The sequence below is a fragment of the Heptranchias perlo genome, chromosome 16 (genome assembly GCF_035084215.1).
Source record: "Heptranchias perlo isolate sHepPer1 chromosome 16, sHepPer1.hap1, whole genome shotgun sequence".
In the NCBI taxonomy this organism is placed as follows: domain Eukaryota; kingdom Metazoa; phylum Chordata; class Chondrichthyes; order Hexanchiformes; family Hexanchidae; genus Heptranchias; species Heptranchias perlo.
In genome coordinates this window covers 63,048,223-63,061,008 of record NC_090340.1, presented here as the reverse complement: position 1 = coordinate 63,061,008, position 12,786 = coordinate 63,048,223, and the positions used below count along the sequence as shown (strand labels likewise).

General features: G+C 49.1%; 1 protein-coding gene across 1 annotated transcript in view; it reads right to left on the bottom strand.

Annotated features, from left to right (window-relative positions):
- The window catches only part of gpib (glucose-6-phosphate isomerase b), a 38,610-nt gene that overhangs the window by 2,879 nt on the left and 22,945 nt on the right, over nucleotides 1-12,786 (bottom strand). Inside the window, 7 exon segments of the mRNA XM_067998196.1 lie at nucleotides 5,801-5,929; nucleotides 8,206-8,282; nucleotides 9,685-9,814; nucleotides 11,088-11,240; nucleotides 12,085-12,128; nucleotides 12,400-12,430; nucleotides 12,432-12,461. Coding sequence (XP_067854297.1) covers nucleotides 5,801-5,929; nucleotides 8,206-8,282; nucleotides 9,685-9,814; nucleotides 11,088-11,240; nucleotides 12,085-12,128; nucleotides 12,400-12,430; nucleotides 12,432-12,461 — 594 coding nt within the window.

Below are 12,786 nucleotides of genomic sequence, written 5' to 3'. Positions count from 1 at the left end.
AGAAAAATTTAAACTCAGGGAGGTGGGGGAGACGAGCAAACAAACCAAACGCTCCCTCAGTGACCCCTGCCGGAAAGTGCGGAGGTCACGGGCAGTTCAGGAGACGATGGGGGGAGAAACATAGAAAATAGGAGCAAGAGTCGGCCATTCGGCCCTGCTCCGCCATTCAAAATGATCACGGCTGATCGTCTAACTGTTCCCGCTTTTTCCCCATATCCCTTGATCCCTTTAGCAAGAAATATATCTATCTCCTTCTTGAATACATCTAATGACTTGGCCTCCACTGCCTTCTGTGGTAGAGAATTCCACAGGTTCACCTCCCTCAGAGTGAAGAAATTTCTCCTCATCTCGGTTCTAAATGGCATACCCCGTATCCTGAGACTGTGACCCCTGGTTCTGCCATCGGGAACATCCTCCCTGCATCTAGTCTGTCTAGTCCTGTTAGAATTTTATATGTTTCAATGAGATCAACTCTCATTCTTCTAAACTCTAGTGAATATAGGCCTAGTCGACCCAATCTCTCCTCATACGTCAGTCCTGCCATCCCAGGAATCAGTCTGGTAAACCTTCGTTGCACTCCCTCCATGGCAAGGACATCCTTCCTCAGATAAGGAGACCAAAACTGCACACAATACTCCAGATGTGGTCTCACCAAGGCCCTGTATAACTGCAGTAAGACATCCCTGCTCCTGTACTCAACTCCTCTTGCTATGAAGGCCAACATACCATTCACCTTCCTAACTGCTTGCTGAACCTGAATGCTCGCTTTCAGCGACTGGTGTACAAGGACACCCAGGTCTCGTTGCACCTCCCCTTTTCCCAATCTATCACCATTCAGATAATAATCTGCCTTTCTGTTTTTACAACCAAAGTGGATAACCTCACATTTATCCACGTTATACTGCATCTGCCATGTTCTTGTCCACCCACCCAACTTGTCTAAATCACATTGGAGCCTCTTTGCATCCTCCTCACAGCTCACATTCCACCCCAGCTTTGTGTCGTCTGCAAACTTGGAAATGTTACATTTAGTTCCCTCATCCAAATCATTGATATATATTGTGAATAGCTGAGGCCCAAGCACTGATCCCTGCGGTACCCCACTAGTCACTGCCTGCCACCCTGAAAAAGACCCGTTTATTCCTACTCTCTGTTTCCTGTCTGTCAACCAATTCTCAATCCATGCCAGTATATTCCCCCCAATCCCATGTGCTTTAATTTTGCACACTAACCTCTTGTGTGGGACCTTATCAAAAGCCTTCTGAAAATCCAAGTACACCACATCCACTGGTTCTCCCCTATCTATTCTACTAGTTACATCCTCAAAAAACTCCAGTAGATTTGTTAAGCATGATTTCCCTTTCATAAATCCATGCTGACTTTGTCCAATCCCGTTAATGCCCTCCAAGCGTTCTGTTATCACATCTTTTATAATGGACTCTAGCATTTTCCCCATTACTGATGTTCGGCTAATTGGTCTGTAATTCCCTGTTTTTTCTCTCCTTCCTTTTTTAAATAGTGGGGTTACATTTGCCACCCTCCAATCTGTAGGAACTGTTCCAGAGTCTATAGAATTTTGGAAGATGATCACCAATGCATCTACTATTTCCAGGGACACTTCCTTTAGTACTCTGGGATGTAGATTTTCAGGCCCTGGGGATTTGTCAGCCTTTAGCCCCATTAATTTCCCGAGCACTATTTTTTTTACTAACACTGGTTTCCTTCAGTTCCTCCCTCTCACTAGTCCCTTGGTTCCCTAACATTTCTGGCAGGTTATTTGTGTCCTCCTTTGTGAAGACAAAACCAAAGTATGTGTTTAATTGTTCTGCCATTTCTTTGTTCCCCATTATAATTTCCCCCATTTCTGACTGTAAGGGACCTACATTTGTCTTCACTAATCTTTTTCTCTTGACATATTTATAGAAGCTTTTACAGTCAGTTTTTATGTTCCCTGCTAGTTTACTCTCATACTCTATTTTTCCCCTCTTAATCAATCTCTTTGTCCTCCTTTGCTGAATTCTAAACTGCTCCCAATCCTCAGGCTTGCCGCTTTTTCTGGCAATTTTATATGTCTCCTCTTTGGATCTAATACTATCCCTAATTTCTTTTGTAAGCCATGGTTGAGCCACCTTTCCTGTTTTATTTTTGCGCCAGACAGGAACGAATAATTGTTGTAATTCCTGCACACTTTCTTTAGCCATTGTCTATCCACCGTCATCCCTTTTAGTAAAGTTCCCCAATCTATCATAGCCAACTCGCACCTCATACTTTCGTAATTTCCATTATTTAGGTTCAGGACCCTAGTTTCAGATTCAACTACTTCACTCTCCATCTTAATGAGGAATTCTATCATGTTATGGTCGCTCTTCCCTAAGGGACCCGCACAACAAGATTGTTAATTAATCCTTTCTCATTGCACAATACCCAGTCTAGGATCGCCTGTTCTCTAGTTGGTTCCTCAACGTATTGGTCTAGAACTGCAGTACAAAGGGATCTGGGGGACCTAGTGCAAGAAAATCAAAAAGTTGGTATGCAGGTGCAGCAGGTGATCAAGAAGGCCAACGGAATGTTGGCTTTTATTGCTAGGGGGATAGAATATAAAAACAGGGAGGTATTGCTGCAGTTATATAAGGTATTGGTGAGACCGCACCTGGAATACTGCATACAGTTTTGGTCTCCATACTTAAGAAAAGACATACTTGCTCTTGAGGCAGTACAAAGAAGGTTCACTCGGCTAATCCCGGGGATGAGGGGGTGGACATATGAGGAGAGGTTGAGGAGATTGGGACTCTACTCATTGGAGTTCAGAAGAATGAGAGGTGATCTTATTGAAACATATAAGATTGTGAAGGGTCTTGATTGGGTGGATGCGGTAAGGATGTTCCCAAGGATGGGTGAAACTAGAACTAGGGGGCATAATCTTAGAATAAGGGGCTGCTCTTTCAAAACTGAGATGAGGAGAAACTTCTTCACTCAGAGGGTGGTAGGTCTGTGGAATTTGCTGCCCCATGAAGCTGTGGAAACTACATCATTAAATAAATTTAAAACAGAAATAGACAGTTTCCTAGAAGTAAAGGGAATTAGGGGTTATGGGGAGCGGGCAGGAAATTGGACATGAAGCTGAGTTCGGATTGGTCAAGGCACTGTGGGTGGCGGAGCGGGCCCAGGGGCTGAGTGGCCGGGTCCTGCTCCTACTTCTTGTGTTCTTTAGATTTGAGGTTAGGATCAGATCAGCCATGATCTTGTTGAATGGCGGAGCAGTCTCGAGGGGCCGATTGGCCTACTCCTGCTCCTATTTCTTATGTTCTTATGTTCTAAAACTATCACGTACACACTCCAGGAATTCCTCCCCCACAGTATTATTGCTAATTTGGTTTGACCAATCTATATGTAGATTAAAGTCACCCATGATTATAGTTGTACCCTTCTTGCATGTGTCTCTAATTTCCTGTTTAATGCCCTCCCCTACATCTCCACTACTGTTTGGGGGCCTATAGACAACCCCCACCAATGTTTTCTGCCCCTTGGTGTTTCTTAGCTCCACCCATTCAGATTCCACATCGTGATTTTCCGAGCCAATATCCTTCCTCACTATTGCATTGATTTCCTCCTTTACTAACAATGCTACCCCACCTCCTTTCCCTTTTTGCCTGTCCTTCCTAAATATTGAATACCCCTGGATATTCAGTTCCCATCCTTGGTCACCCTGCAGCCATGTCTCCGTAATCGCAACTATATCATTACCGTTAATATCTATCTGCGCTGTTAATTCATCGACCTTATTGCGAATGCTCTGTGCATTAAGACACAATGCCTTTAGACTTGTCTTTTTAATATTGCTAGTCATCTTAGTTTTATTTTGTATTATGGCCCTATTTGTTTTTCGCCCTTGTTTTCTCTGCCTTCCACTATTGCTTCTTCCCTTTCTGTCTTTTGTTTCTATCCTTGTTTCCCCCTCCTCTGTCTCCCTGCTCAGGTTCCCATCCCCCTGCCAGTCTAGTTTAAACCTTCCCCAACAGCACTAGCAAACACCCCCGCGAGGACATTGGTCCCGGTCCTGCTCGGGTGTAACCCGTCCCGCTTGTACAGGTCCCACCTTCCCCAGAACTGGTCCCAATGTCCCAGGAATCTAAATCCCTCCCTCCTACACCATCCCTGCAGCCACGCATTCATCCTGTCTATTCTCCTGTTCCTATACTCACTAGCATGTGGCACTGGTAGTAATCCTGAGCTCACTACCTTTGAGGTCCTGCTTTTTAATTTATCTCCTAATTCCTTAAATTCACCTTGCAGGACCTCATCCCTTTTTTTACCTATGTCGTTGGTACCGATATGGACCACGACTACTGGCTGTTCACCCTCCCCCTCCATAATGCCCTGCAGCCATTCCGTGACATCCTTGACCCGAGCACCAGGGAGGCAACATACCATCCTGGAGTCACGTTTGCGGCCGCAGAAACGCCTATCTGTTCCCCTTACAATTGAATCCCCTATCACTATAGCCCTGCCACTCTTCTTCCTCCCCTCCTGTGCAGCAGAGCCACCCGTGGTGCCCCGAACCTGGCTCTTGCTGCGTTCCCCTGATAAGCCATCTCCCCCAACAGTATCCAAAGCAGAATATCTGTTTGAGAGGGAGATGGCCCCAGGGGACTCCTGCTCTACCTGCCTAGTCCTTTTACTCTGCCTGGCGGTCACCCATTTCTTTTCTGCCTGTGTAATCTTTACCTGCGGTGTGATCACCTCACTGAACGTGCTGTCCACGACAGTCTCAGCATCGCGGATGCTCCACAGTGAATCCACCTGCAGCTCCAGCTCCGAAATACGGTTAGTCAGTAGCTGCAGCTGGACACACTTCCTGCACACATGGTCGCCAGGGACACTGGTAGTGTCCATGACTTCCCACATAGTGCAGGAGGAGCAGATCACGGAGGGGGAAAAGAGAGAGAGAGAGAGAGAGAGAGAGTTTGTGAGAGCGACACACAAGAGAACGAGGGGGGAGGGGGAAAGATATACAAAAAATAATTTAAAAGGCTAAAAGGAACGTTAGCTTTTGTCTCAAGGGGGCTGGAATACAAATGTGTGGAAGTTATGCTACAGTTGCATAAAGATCGGGTCAGAGCCCATCTGGAGAGACTGCGTTCAGTTCTGGGCACCGCACCTCAGGAAGGAGAGATTGGCCTCGGAGGGGGGGCAGGGCAGATTCACCAGAATGATACCGGGGCTAAAAGGGTTAAATTACGAGGACAGGTTGCATAGACTAGGCTTGTATTCCATTGAGTTTAGAAGATTAAGGGGTGATCTAATCGAGGTGTTTAAGATGATTAAAGGATTTGATAGGGTAGATAGAGAGAAACTATTTCCTCTGGTGGGGGGAGTCCAGAACAAGGGGGCAGAACCTTAAAATTAGAGCCAGGCCGTTCAGGGGTGATGTCAGGAAGCACTTCTTCACACAAAGGGGAGTGGGAATCTGGAACTCTCTCCCCCAAAAATGGGGTCAATTGAAAATTTCAAAACTGAGATTGATAGATTTTTGTTGGGTGAGGGGATTAAGGGTTACAGAATCAAGGCGGGTAAATGGAGTTAAAATACAGATCAGCCATGATCTAAGTGAATGGCGGAACAGACTCGAGGGGCTGAACAGCTTACTGTTCCTATGTGAGAGAGAGAGAGAGAGAGAAGAGCACACAAGGAGCAGCCACTCACTCACATCTGCTTCTGTGCCAGAGGTGGTGTTGAACACGGGGAGGGGGGGGGTAGGGGCGAGAGCAGAGCGGGGGGGGGCTCAAGAAGCCCAGCTTACCTTGTGAGGAACCAGCTTCTTCAGCGTCTCCCCACTCAGACCGGCAGCCTGCAGCTCCTTGGAAGCCTCTTCCGTCGACTTGCCCTTCATCAGGGCTTCCGTCTGAGCCAGGAAATTGGACAGGAGAATCTGAGAAAGAAAAAGTGAAAAAGTTAGGAAAAAAAGACGGAACGTGTATTTCTCTCGCGCCCCCTCACCACCCCGGCACGTCCCAAAGCAATTCACGGCCAATGAAGTACTTTAGAAGTGTTGTAATGTAGGAAACGCAGCAGCCAATCTGTGCACAGCAAGATCCCACAAACAGCAATTTGATAACGATCAGATAATCTGTTTTTTTTACTGATGTTGGTTGAGGGATAAATATTGACCAGGATACCTGAGAGAACTCCCCTGCTCTTCAAAATAATGGCCGTGGGATCTTTTACATCCACCTGAGGGGGCAGACGGGGCCTCGGTTTAACGTCTCATCCGAAAGTCGGCACCACTGACAGTGCAGCACTCCCTTGGTACTGCACTGGGAGTGTCAGCCTGAATTATGTGCTCAAGTTGCTGGAGTGGGACTCGAACCCACGACTTTCTAACTCGGAGGCGAGAGTGCTACCTACTGAGCCATTCCCCCCCAGCCCCACCTCCCCCACCTGCAGCCCCCACTCAGCCCTCCCTTCCTTCCCTACTCAGCTCCCCAGCTCCCCCTCTCCCCCCCCCCTCATTCAACCCGCCCTCTCCCAGCCCTCCTCTCCCTCCCTCCCTCCCCAGCCACTCCCCCCACCCACTTTTTAACTCCCCAATGATTTTACTCCCAAGTTTCTGCTCCCAGCAGTGCCCTGGAGATTAATCTTCCAATTCCTGAAGACTCCAGGCCAATCCCGGATGGTTGGCGACCCCTATCCCCAAGATGCAAGGAGCCGGCAGTCAAAGGGATAAAACCCACCCTGCACTGCAGAGAGGGGCTGAATGGCCTCCCTCTCTCTGGTTCTACGTCAGCAGCCAAACTAAACACTGTTACTCAGGAACATCAGTGCACAGGATTGAATTTATTCAAAGGATAAAACGAACAAGCACGGCTGTGGGCTCCCTTGAAGGTGGTGCAACAGGAATTGAGAAACGGAGCGAGTTACAGAATCTGCTCAGCAAACACTGCCCACCAGAGGGAGCTGGTGTCAAAGTTTCCTCAACTTTCACCAAAGCCCCTCCCATGTTGGAGGAGAAAGTTTTTACAGCAACTCCGGCCGCTCCCAAAACACTTCACATGTAAATTTTCCCCTTTTCAACTATTTATCCAATTCCCTTTTGAAAGTTATTATTGAATCTGCTTCCACCGCCCTTTCAGGCAGCGCATTCCAGATCATCACAACTCGCTGCGTAAAAAAAATTCTCCTCATCTCCCCTCTGGTTCTTTTGCCGATCACTTTAAATCTGTGTCCTCTGGTTACCGACCCTCCAGCCACTGGAAACAATTCCTCTATTTATTCTATCAAAACCCTTCATGATTTTGAACATCTCTATCAAATCTCCCCTTAACCCTCTCTGCTCTAAGGAGAATAATTCCAGATACCCAGTCTCTCCACAGGTAAGTTCTTGTACCCTCTCTCTCTCTCTGACCGTTTTCATTTGATCAAATATGTAGGTAAATTTGTAGCACGCCCAGTGATCAAACAGTTTAAGTTTGCCTCTCTGGGATCTCGACAGCAGTAGAATAATGCTGCACTGGACTTTGACAAAGGCTTTAACTACCAAACAAATTAAACAAACAGTCTAAGAACCAGAAAGTAGCAGCAGCAACATTTTGCTAGGCTTGGCCAGCTCCTCGTGCAGTAAACCATAATAGTTTGTAACTGATGTGCTACACTACAAGTAATATTCTTACATAGCAAGTATTTTCTTTACCTCACATTCAATGGAAACTATCTCCTGGACTATCTCCCTTCAAAGGCTTCAGAGTCCACAGTTTGAATTAGGCTGAGGTTGATAGATACCTTCAAAGAAGTGGCTGGGATCAAGCAGGTTTAAATAAATATTTAATATAAAAATCAATTTGAACAAATCCCACAAGGTGTTTGTATTTGAATCGAGTGGCTTGACCCCACCCCCTCCCTTGGACATCAGGCACAAATGGACCAAAGTCTGTAATAACTGCATCAAGGTAAGCCAGGATTTGATTTCTGTGGGTGAGGCTGATTTTTAATCCCTTAAAGACACAACATCGAGCTACATCATAAGACAGAAATGCTTCACTTTTGACACCGTCATTCAGAACCAACCAGATTCTCGGAATAAAATCAGCCCAATTTTAAAAATCATTTGTTTTTTTTAAAAAAAGGCACAGGAACTGCCCCCGTGGGCCTGGTCACATGGTCCCTTAACCCCACCCACACCATCACAGCAGCCAATCAATGCTCTCGTACCTTGTGATGCAGTCCGTTCCTGATTGGGTGCTGGGTCTGGACGGGAATGAGGAAGTCGGCAGGAATCAGACGGGTTCCTGAGAGGGAGACACGATTGGACAGTGTGGTGAGGTCAGAGATCAGTTAGCGAGTCCCGGACCCTGCATTAAACGAACCCCTAACCCACAGATCTGCTTTATCATCACCCTCCCAATTATTACCTCCCTCCTCTCCCGACCCTCTTGCTGGGTCAGTTTTAAAAATGCGACATGAACAGTGAAGAAGGAAATTACATTTCCAAAAGAACCTTCTCCGCCCCAAACTGCTTCACAGCCAATGGATTTCCATTAAGTGCAGTCACTATGGTTATGTAGTCAAACACAGCAGGCAATTTGCACACAGCAAGATCCCACAGGAAAACAGTTGAAGGAATGAGAAGGTAAGCTGCTATTGGTGGAGTTGGTTGAGGGGCGAACGTGAACCAAGCAAGGGACCTCTGACACTCGCCGGGGGCCAACCTTCCTCTCTGAGCCTAGACAAGCGAAATGGTGGTGACGTATTTGAGCTCGGTGTGGGGGGGGGGGGGGCCGGGGGGAGCAACAGAAGAGCCCCATCCTGTCCTCATCGGACAGTCACACCCAGGCTCTTTCCAGCCAGGGTCACAGGACAGCGATCAGGAGCAGAACCCTGGCTGAAGGAGGCCATTCTGCCCATCATACCTCTTTGAAAGAGCTATCAAATTACATTAATCCCACTCCCCCCGCTCTTTCCCCAGAGCCCTGCAAATTTTTCTTTTCAAGTATTTATCCGACTCCCTTTTGAAAGTTATTATTGAATCTGCTTCCACCGTCCTTTCAGGCAGCGCGTTCCAGATCATAACAACTCGTAAAAAATTCTCCGCATCTCCCCTCTGGTTCTTTTGCCAATTACCTTAAATCTGTGTCCTCTGGTTACCGACCCTCCTGCCACTGGAAACAGTTTCTCCTCATTTACTTTATCAAAACCCTTCAGAATTTTGAACACCTCTATTAAATCTCCCCTTAACCTTCTCTGCTCTAAGGAGAACAATCCCAGTCTCTCCACGTAACTGAAGTCCCTCATCCCTGGTACCATTCTAGTAAATCTCCTCTGCACCCTCTCTAAGGCCTTGACATCCTTCCCAAAGTGTGGGCCCAGAGTCGAACACAATACTCCAGTGAGATCTAACCAGTGTTTTATAAAGGTTTAGCATAACGTCCTTGCGTTCGTATGCTATGCTTCTATTGATTTTTTAAAAAAATAAACAAAGTCTTCTCAACTTGTCCTGCCACCTTCAAAGGTTTGTGTATGTGCACCCCCCCCCAGGTCCCTCTGCTCCTGCACCCCCTTTTAAAATTGTACCTTATAAACGCAGGGCGAGGATAAAATCTCGGAGACACAAGTGCGCACAGTAAGGTTACTGGGTCTGGTCTGGGCTCCTTATCTGGTGAAGACGCACCCTGTATCGAGACCGAGACTCACCCTGGTGAATCAGCTGGTAGAAGGCATGCTGCCCGTTGGTGCCAGGCTCTCCCCACACGATGGGGCCGGTGTTGTAGTCCACCCGGGTCCCTTTGCTGGTGATGTATTTGCCGTTGGATTCCATGTCTCCCTGGCGGATCCAGAGAGGGTGTGGATTAGCCGACCGCTCGCTCAACTCTCCATCACCGACACAGGAGCAACAGCAAGTTTCATTTTTATACAGCGCTACACGTCAAGACATTGCGGCTGCTCCGCGGGGCAAGAGATGGCATGGCATGGCATTGCCCCTGCCCCCCCGCGAAGCCGTTTGCCCCCATCTTTTAACGCGGCTAAAAAAAAACCGCCCCAGACCTGCTCCATGCCAGCCACCCCTACCTGGCCCTCCCTTTACTGCTATTGGTCTACAGCTCTGTCAATCAAACATAGAACAATCAGATTGGGCACCAACTGTCCAATGGGACTATGATTCGAAAGTTCAAGTCATTCCAACTGTCCAATGAGATTGCTAGAAGGAACTCAATTGGAAGATTCTGGTCACCACATTACAGGAAAGATGTGATTGCACTGGAGAGGGTACAGAGGAGATTTACAAGGATGTTGCCAGGGCTGGAGAATTTTAGCTATGAGGAAAGATTGGATAGGCTGGGGTTGTTTTCTTTGGAACAAAGGAGGCTGAGGGGAGATTTAATTGAGGTATAAAATTATGAGGGGCCTGGATAGAGTGAATAGGGAGGACCTATTTCCCTTAGCAGAGGGGTCAGTGACCAGGGGGCATAGATTTAAAGTGATTGGTAGAAGGATTAGAGGGGAGCTGAGGAGAAGTGTTTTCACCCAGAGGGTGGTGGAGGTCTGGAACTCACTGCCTGAGAGGGTGGGAGAGGCAGAAACCCTCAACTCATTTAAAAAGTACTTGGACGTGCACTTGAAGTACCGTAACCTACAGGGCTACGGACCAAGTACTGGAAAGTGGGATTGGGCTGGACAGCTCTTTTTCGGCCGGCACGGACACAATGGGCCGAATGGCCTCCTTCTGTGCCGTAACTTTCTATGATTCTAAAGACCCTCAACGAGAAACATTCATGAAAAATAACACAATACAAAACGGCGATCAGTATTCGCGCAAGGCGTCGGAAAACATTCCTGGAAACCAGTCGAATTATTACTAACATTTCTGCCCTTTATCAAGCAGAGCGCAGCCCAGACACCGGAGCGGAGACTAGCTGACAGACGCAGACTCGGGCCAGTGACACGTCGCGCCAGAGTTACCGGTCCGGGGGGGTGGGGGCTATGGTGAGACTCGACTGTGCCAGAGTCTGCAACCGAAGGCTCCCTAAACCCACGGGCAGAGTTAGGGGGGGGGACACGCACGGGCACACACTTTTGCTAGAATGTTCTTCTCGCACCTGTTGGAAGTACGCCGTGAATCGGTGCATGTACTGATCGTAGGGCAGGAGGGCGTGGGACTCCACGTTGTAGAAGTTGATGTACCAAATGCCCAGCAGAGCCAGCAGGACGGGAGCGTTCTGTTCCAACGGTGCACAGTGGAAGTGATGGTCCTTTAAAATAAAAGAGAGAAGGACGTGAAGAGACTGAGCAGAGTGAGGCGGCAGCAACAACAACAACCACCTGCATTTATATAGCGCCTTTAACGTAGTAAAACGTCCCGAGGCGCTTCACAGGAGCGATTATCAAACAACACCGAGCCACATCAGGAGACATTAGGACAGGTGACCAAAAGCTCGGTCAAAGAGGGAGGTTTTAAGGAGCGTCTTAAAAGGAGGAGAGAGAGGCGGAGAGGTTTAGGGAGGGAATTCCAGAGCTTAGGGCCCAGGCAGCTGAAGGCACGGCCGCCAATGGTGGAGCGATGAAAATCGGGGATGTGTAAGAGGCCAGAATTGGAGGAGCGCAGAGATCTCGGAGGGTTGTAGGCGGTTACAGAGGTAAAGTCTATCTTTGCCCAGCGAGGAGCGGAGAACGGCAGGTCCCAAGGCTTCCTTCTGTTTTCATTCTTAGGATGTGGGGGTCGCTGCTTGTCCTGAGGTGGTGGGTGGGCCGCCTTCTTGAACCGCCGCGGTTCTTAATTTTTTCTAGCGGTTCGATGCAACTGAATGGCCCGCTCGGCCTCTTCAACCACGACCATCCGTATGGGTTGTGGGAGTCCATTAAGACCCTCCCCATCGGATAGGACCAACCCCGCCCCCACTATCGACTGGTATAAAGACGGGGGTTTCGGTCGTGGAAGGAGTGTTCACATCGCGGCCTGTCAGACTCTTAATCAGCCTGCGAATCCTCCCGCTACTTCACCCTGTTCTCCAGGGGAAGAGCGCGAAGATATGAAAATAACGAGAGACGGACAGTGCAGGATCTCAAAATCAAACCTCCTCGTCCGGAGTCACTCACCATCCAATGAGCTCCTTTCAGCAACTGCTCAAAGTTGTCAAATCCTGAGAGAGAGAGAGAGAGAGAGACAAAAGGTTACTGTTGGCAACAGATCTCGGCCTCCATAGTTCGGGGGGGGGGGGGGGGGGGGGGGGAGGGGGAAAAGAGGAGGAATTGGGCGACACACCTGGGGATGGGGGTTTGGGGAAAGGCAAAGAGGAAAAGAAATTTCAGTCTGATTTATAAAGCCTCGTCTTCAACGACAGAGCCACGCACAGCACAGTCGTGTTAAATGTCAAGGCTCTTGGCCGTTTCTAACCAGTGGCCGGTACGTACCCACGTGTAGAGCAATGGAGAGGCCAATGGCGGGACCACAGAGAGTAACGCCCACCGACCCACTGCAAACAAGAGAGGGGCAGAAGTTAGAGACAGGGGCATCTGCACATAATGCACCAGGTACTCCCACCCCCACCCCCAGCCCCCTGACCCTTCCCCCCAGGCCCCCACCCCCCCCCAGGCCCCTCCCCCCCCAGGCCCCCACCCCCCCGGACCCAACCCCCAGGCCCCTCCCCACCAGGCCCCCCACCCCCCGGACCCCTCCCCCCCGGGCCCCCACCCCCCCAGGCCCCCACCCCCCCGGACCCCTCCCCCCGGACCCCCACCCCCCCAGGCCCCCACCCCCCGGACCCCTCCCCCCCAGGCCCCCACCCCCCGGACCCCTCA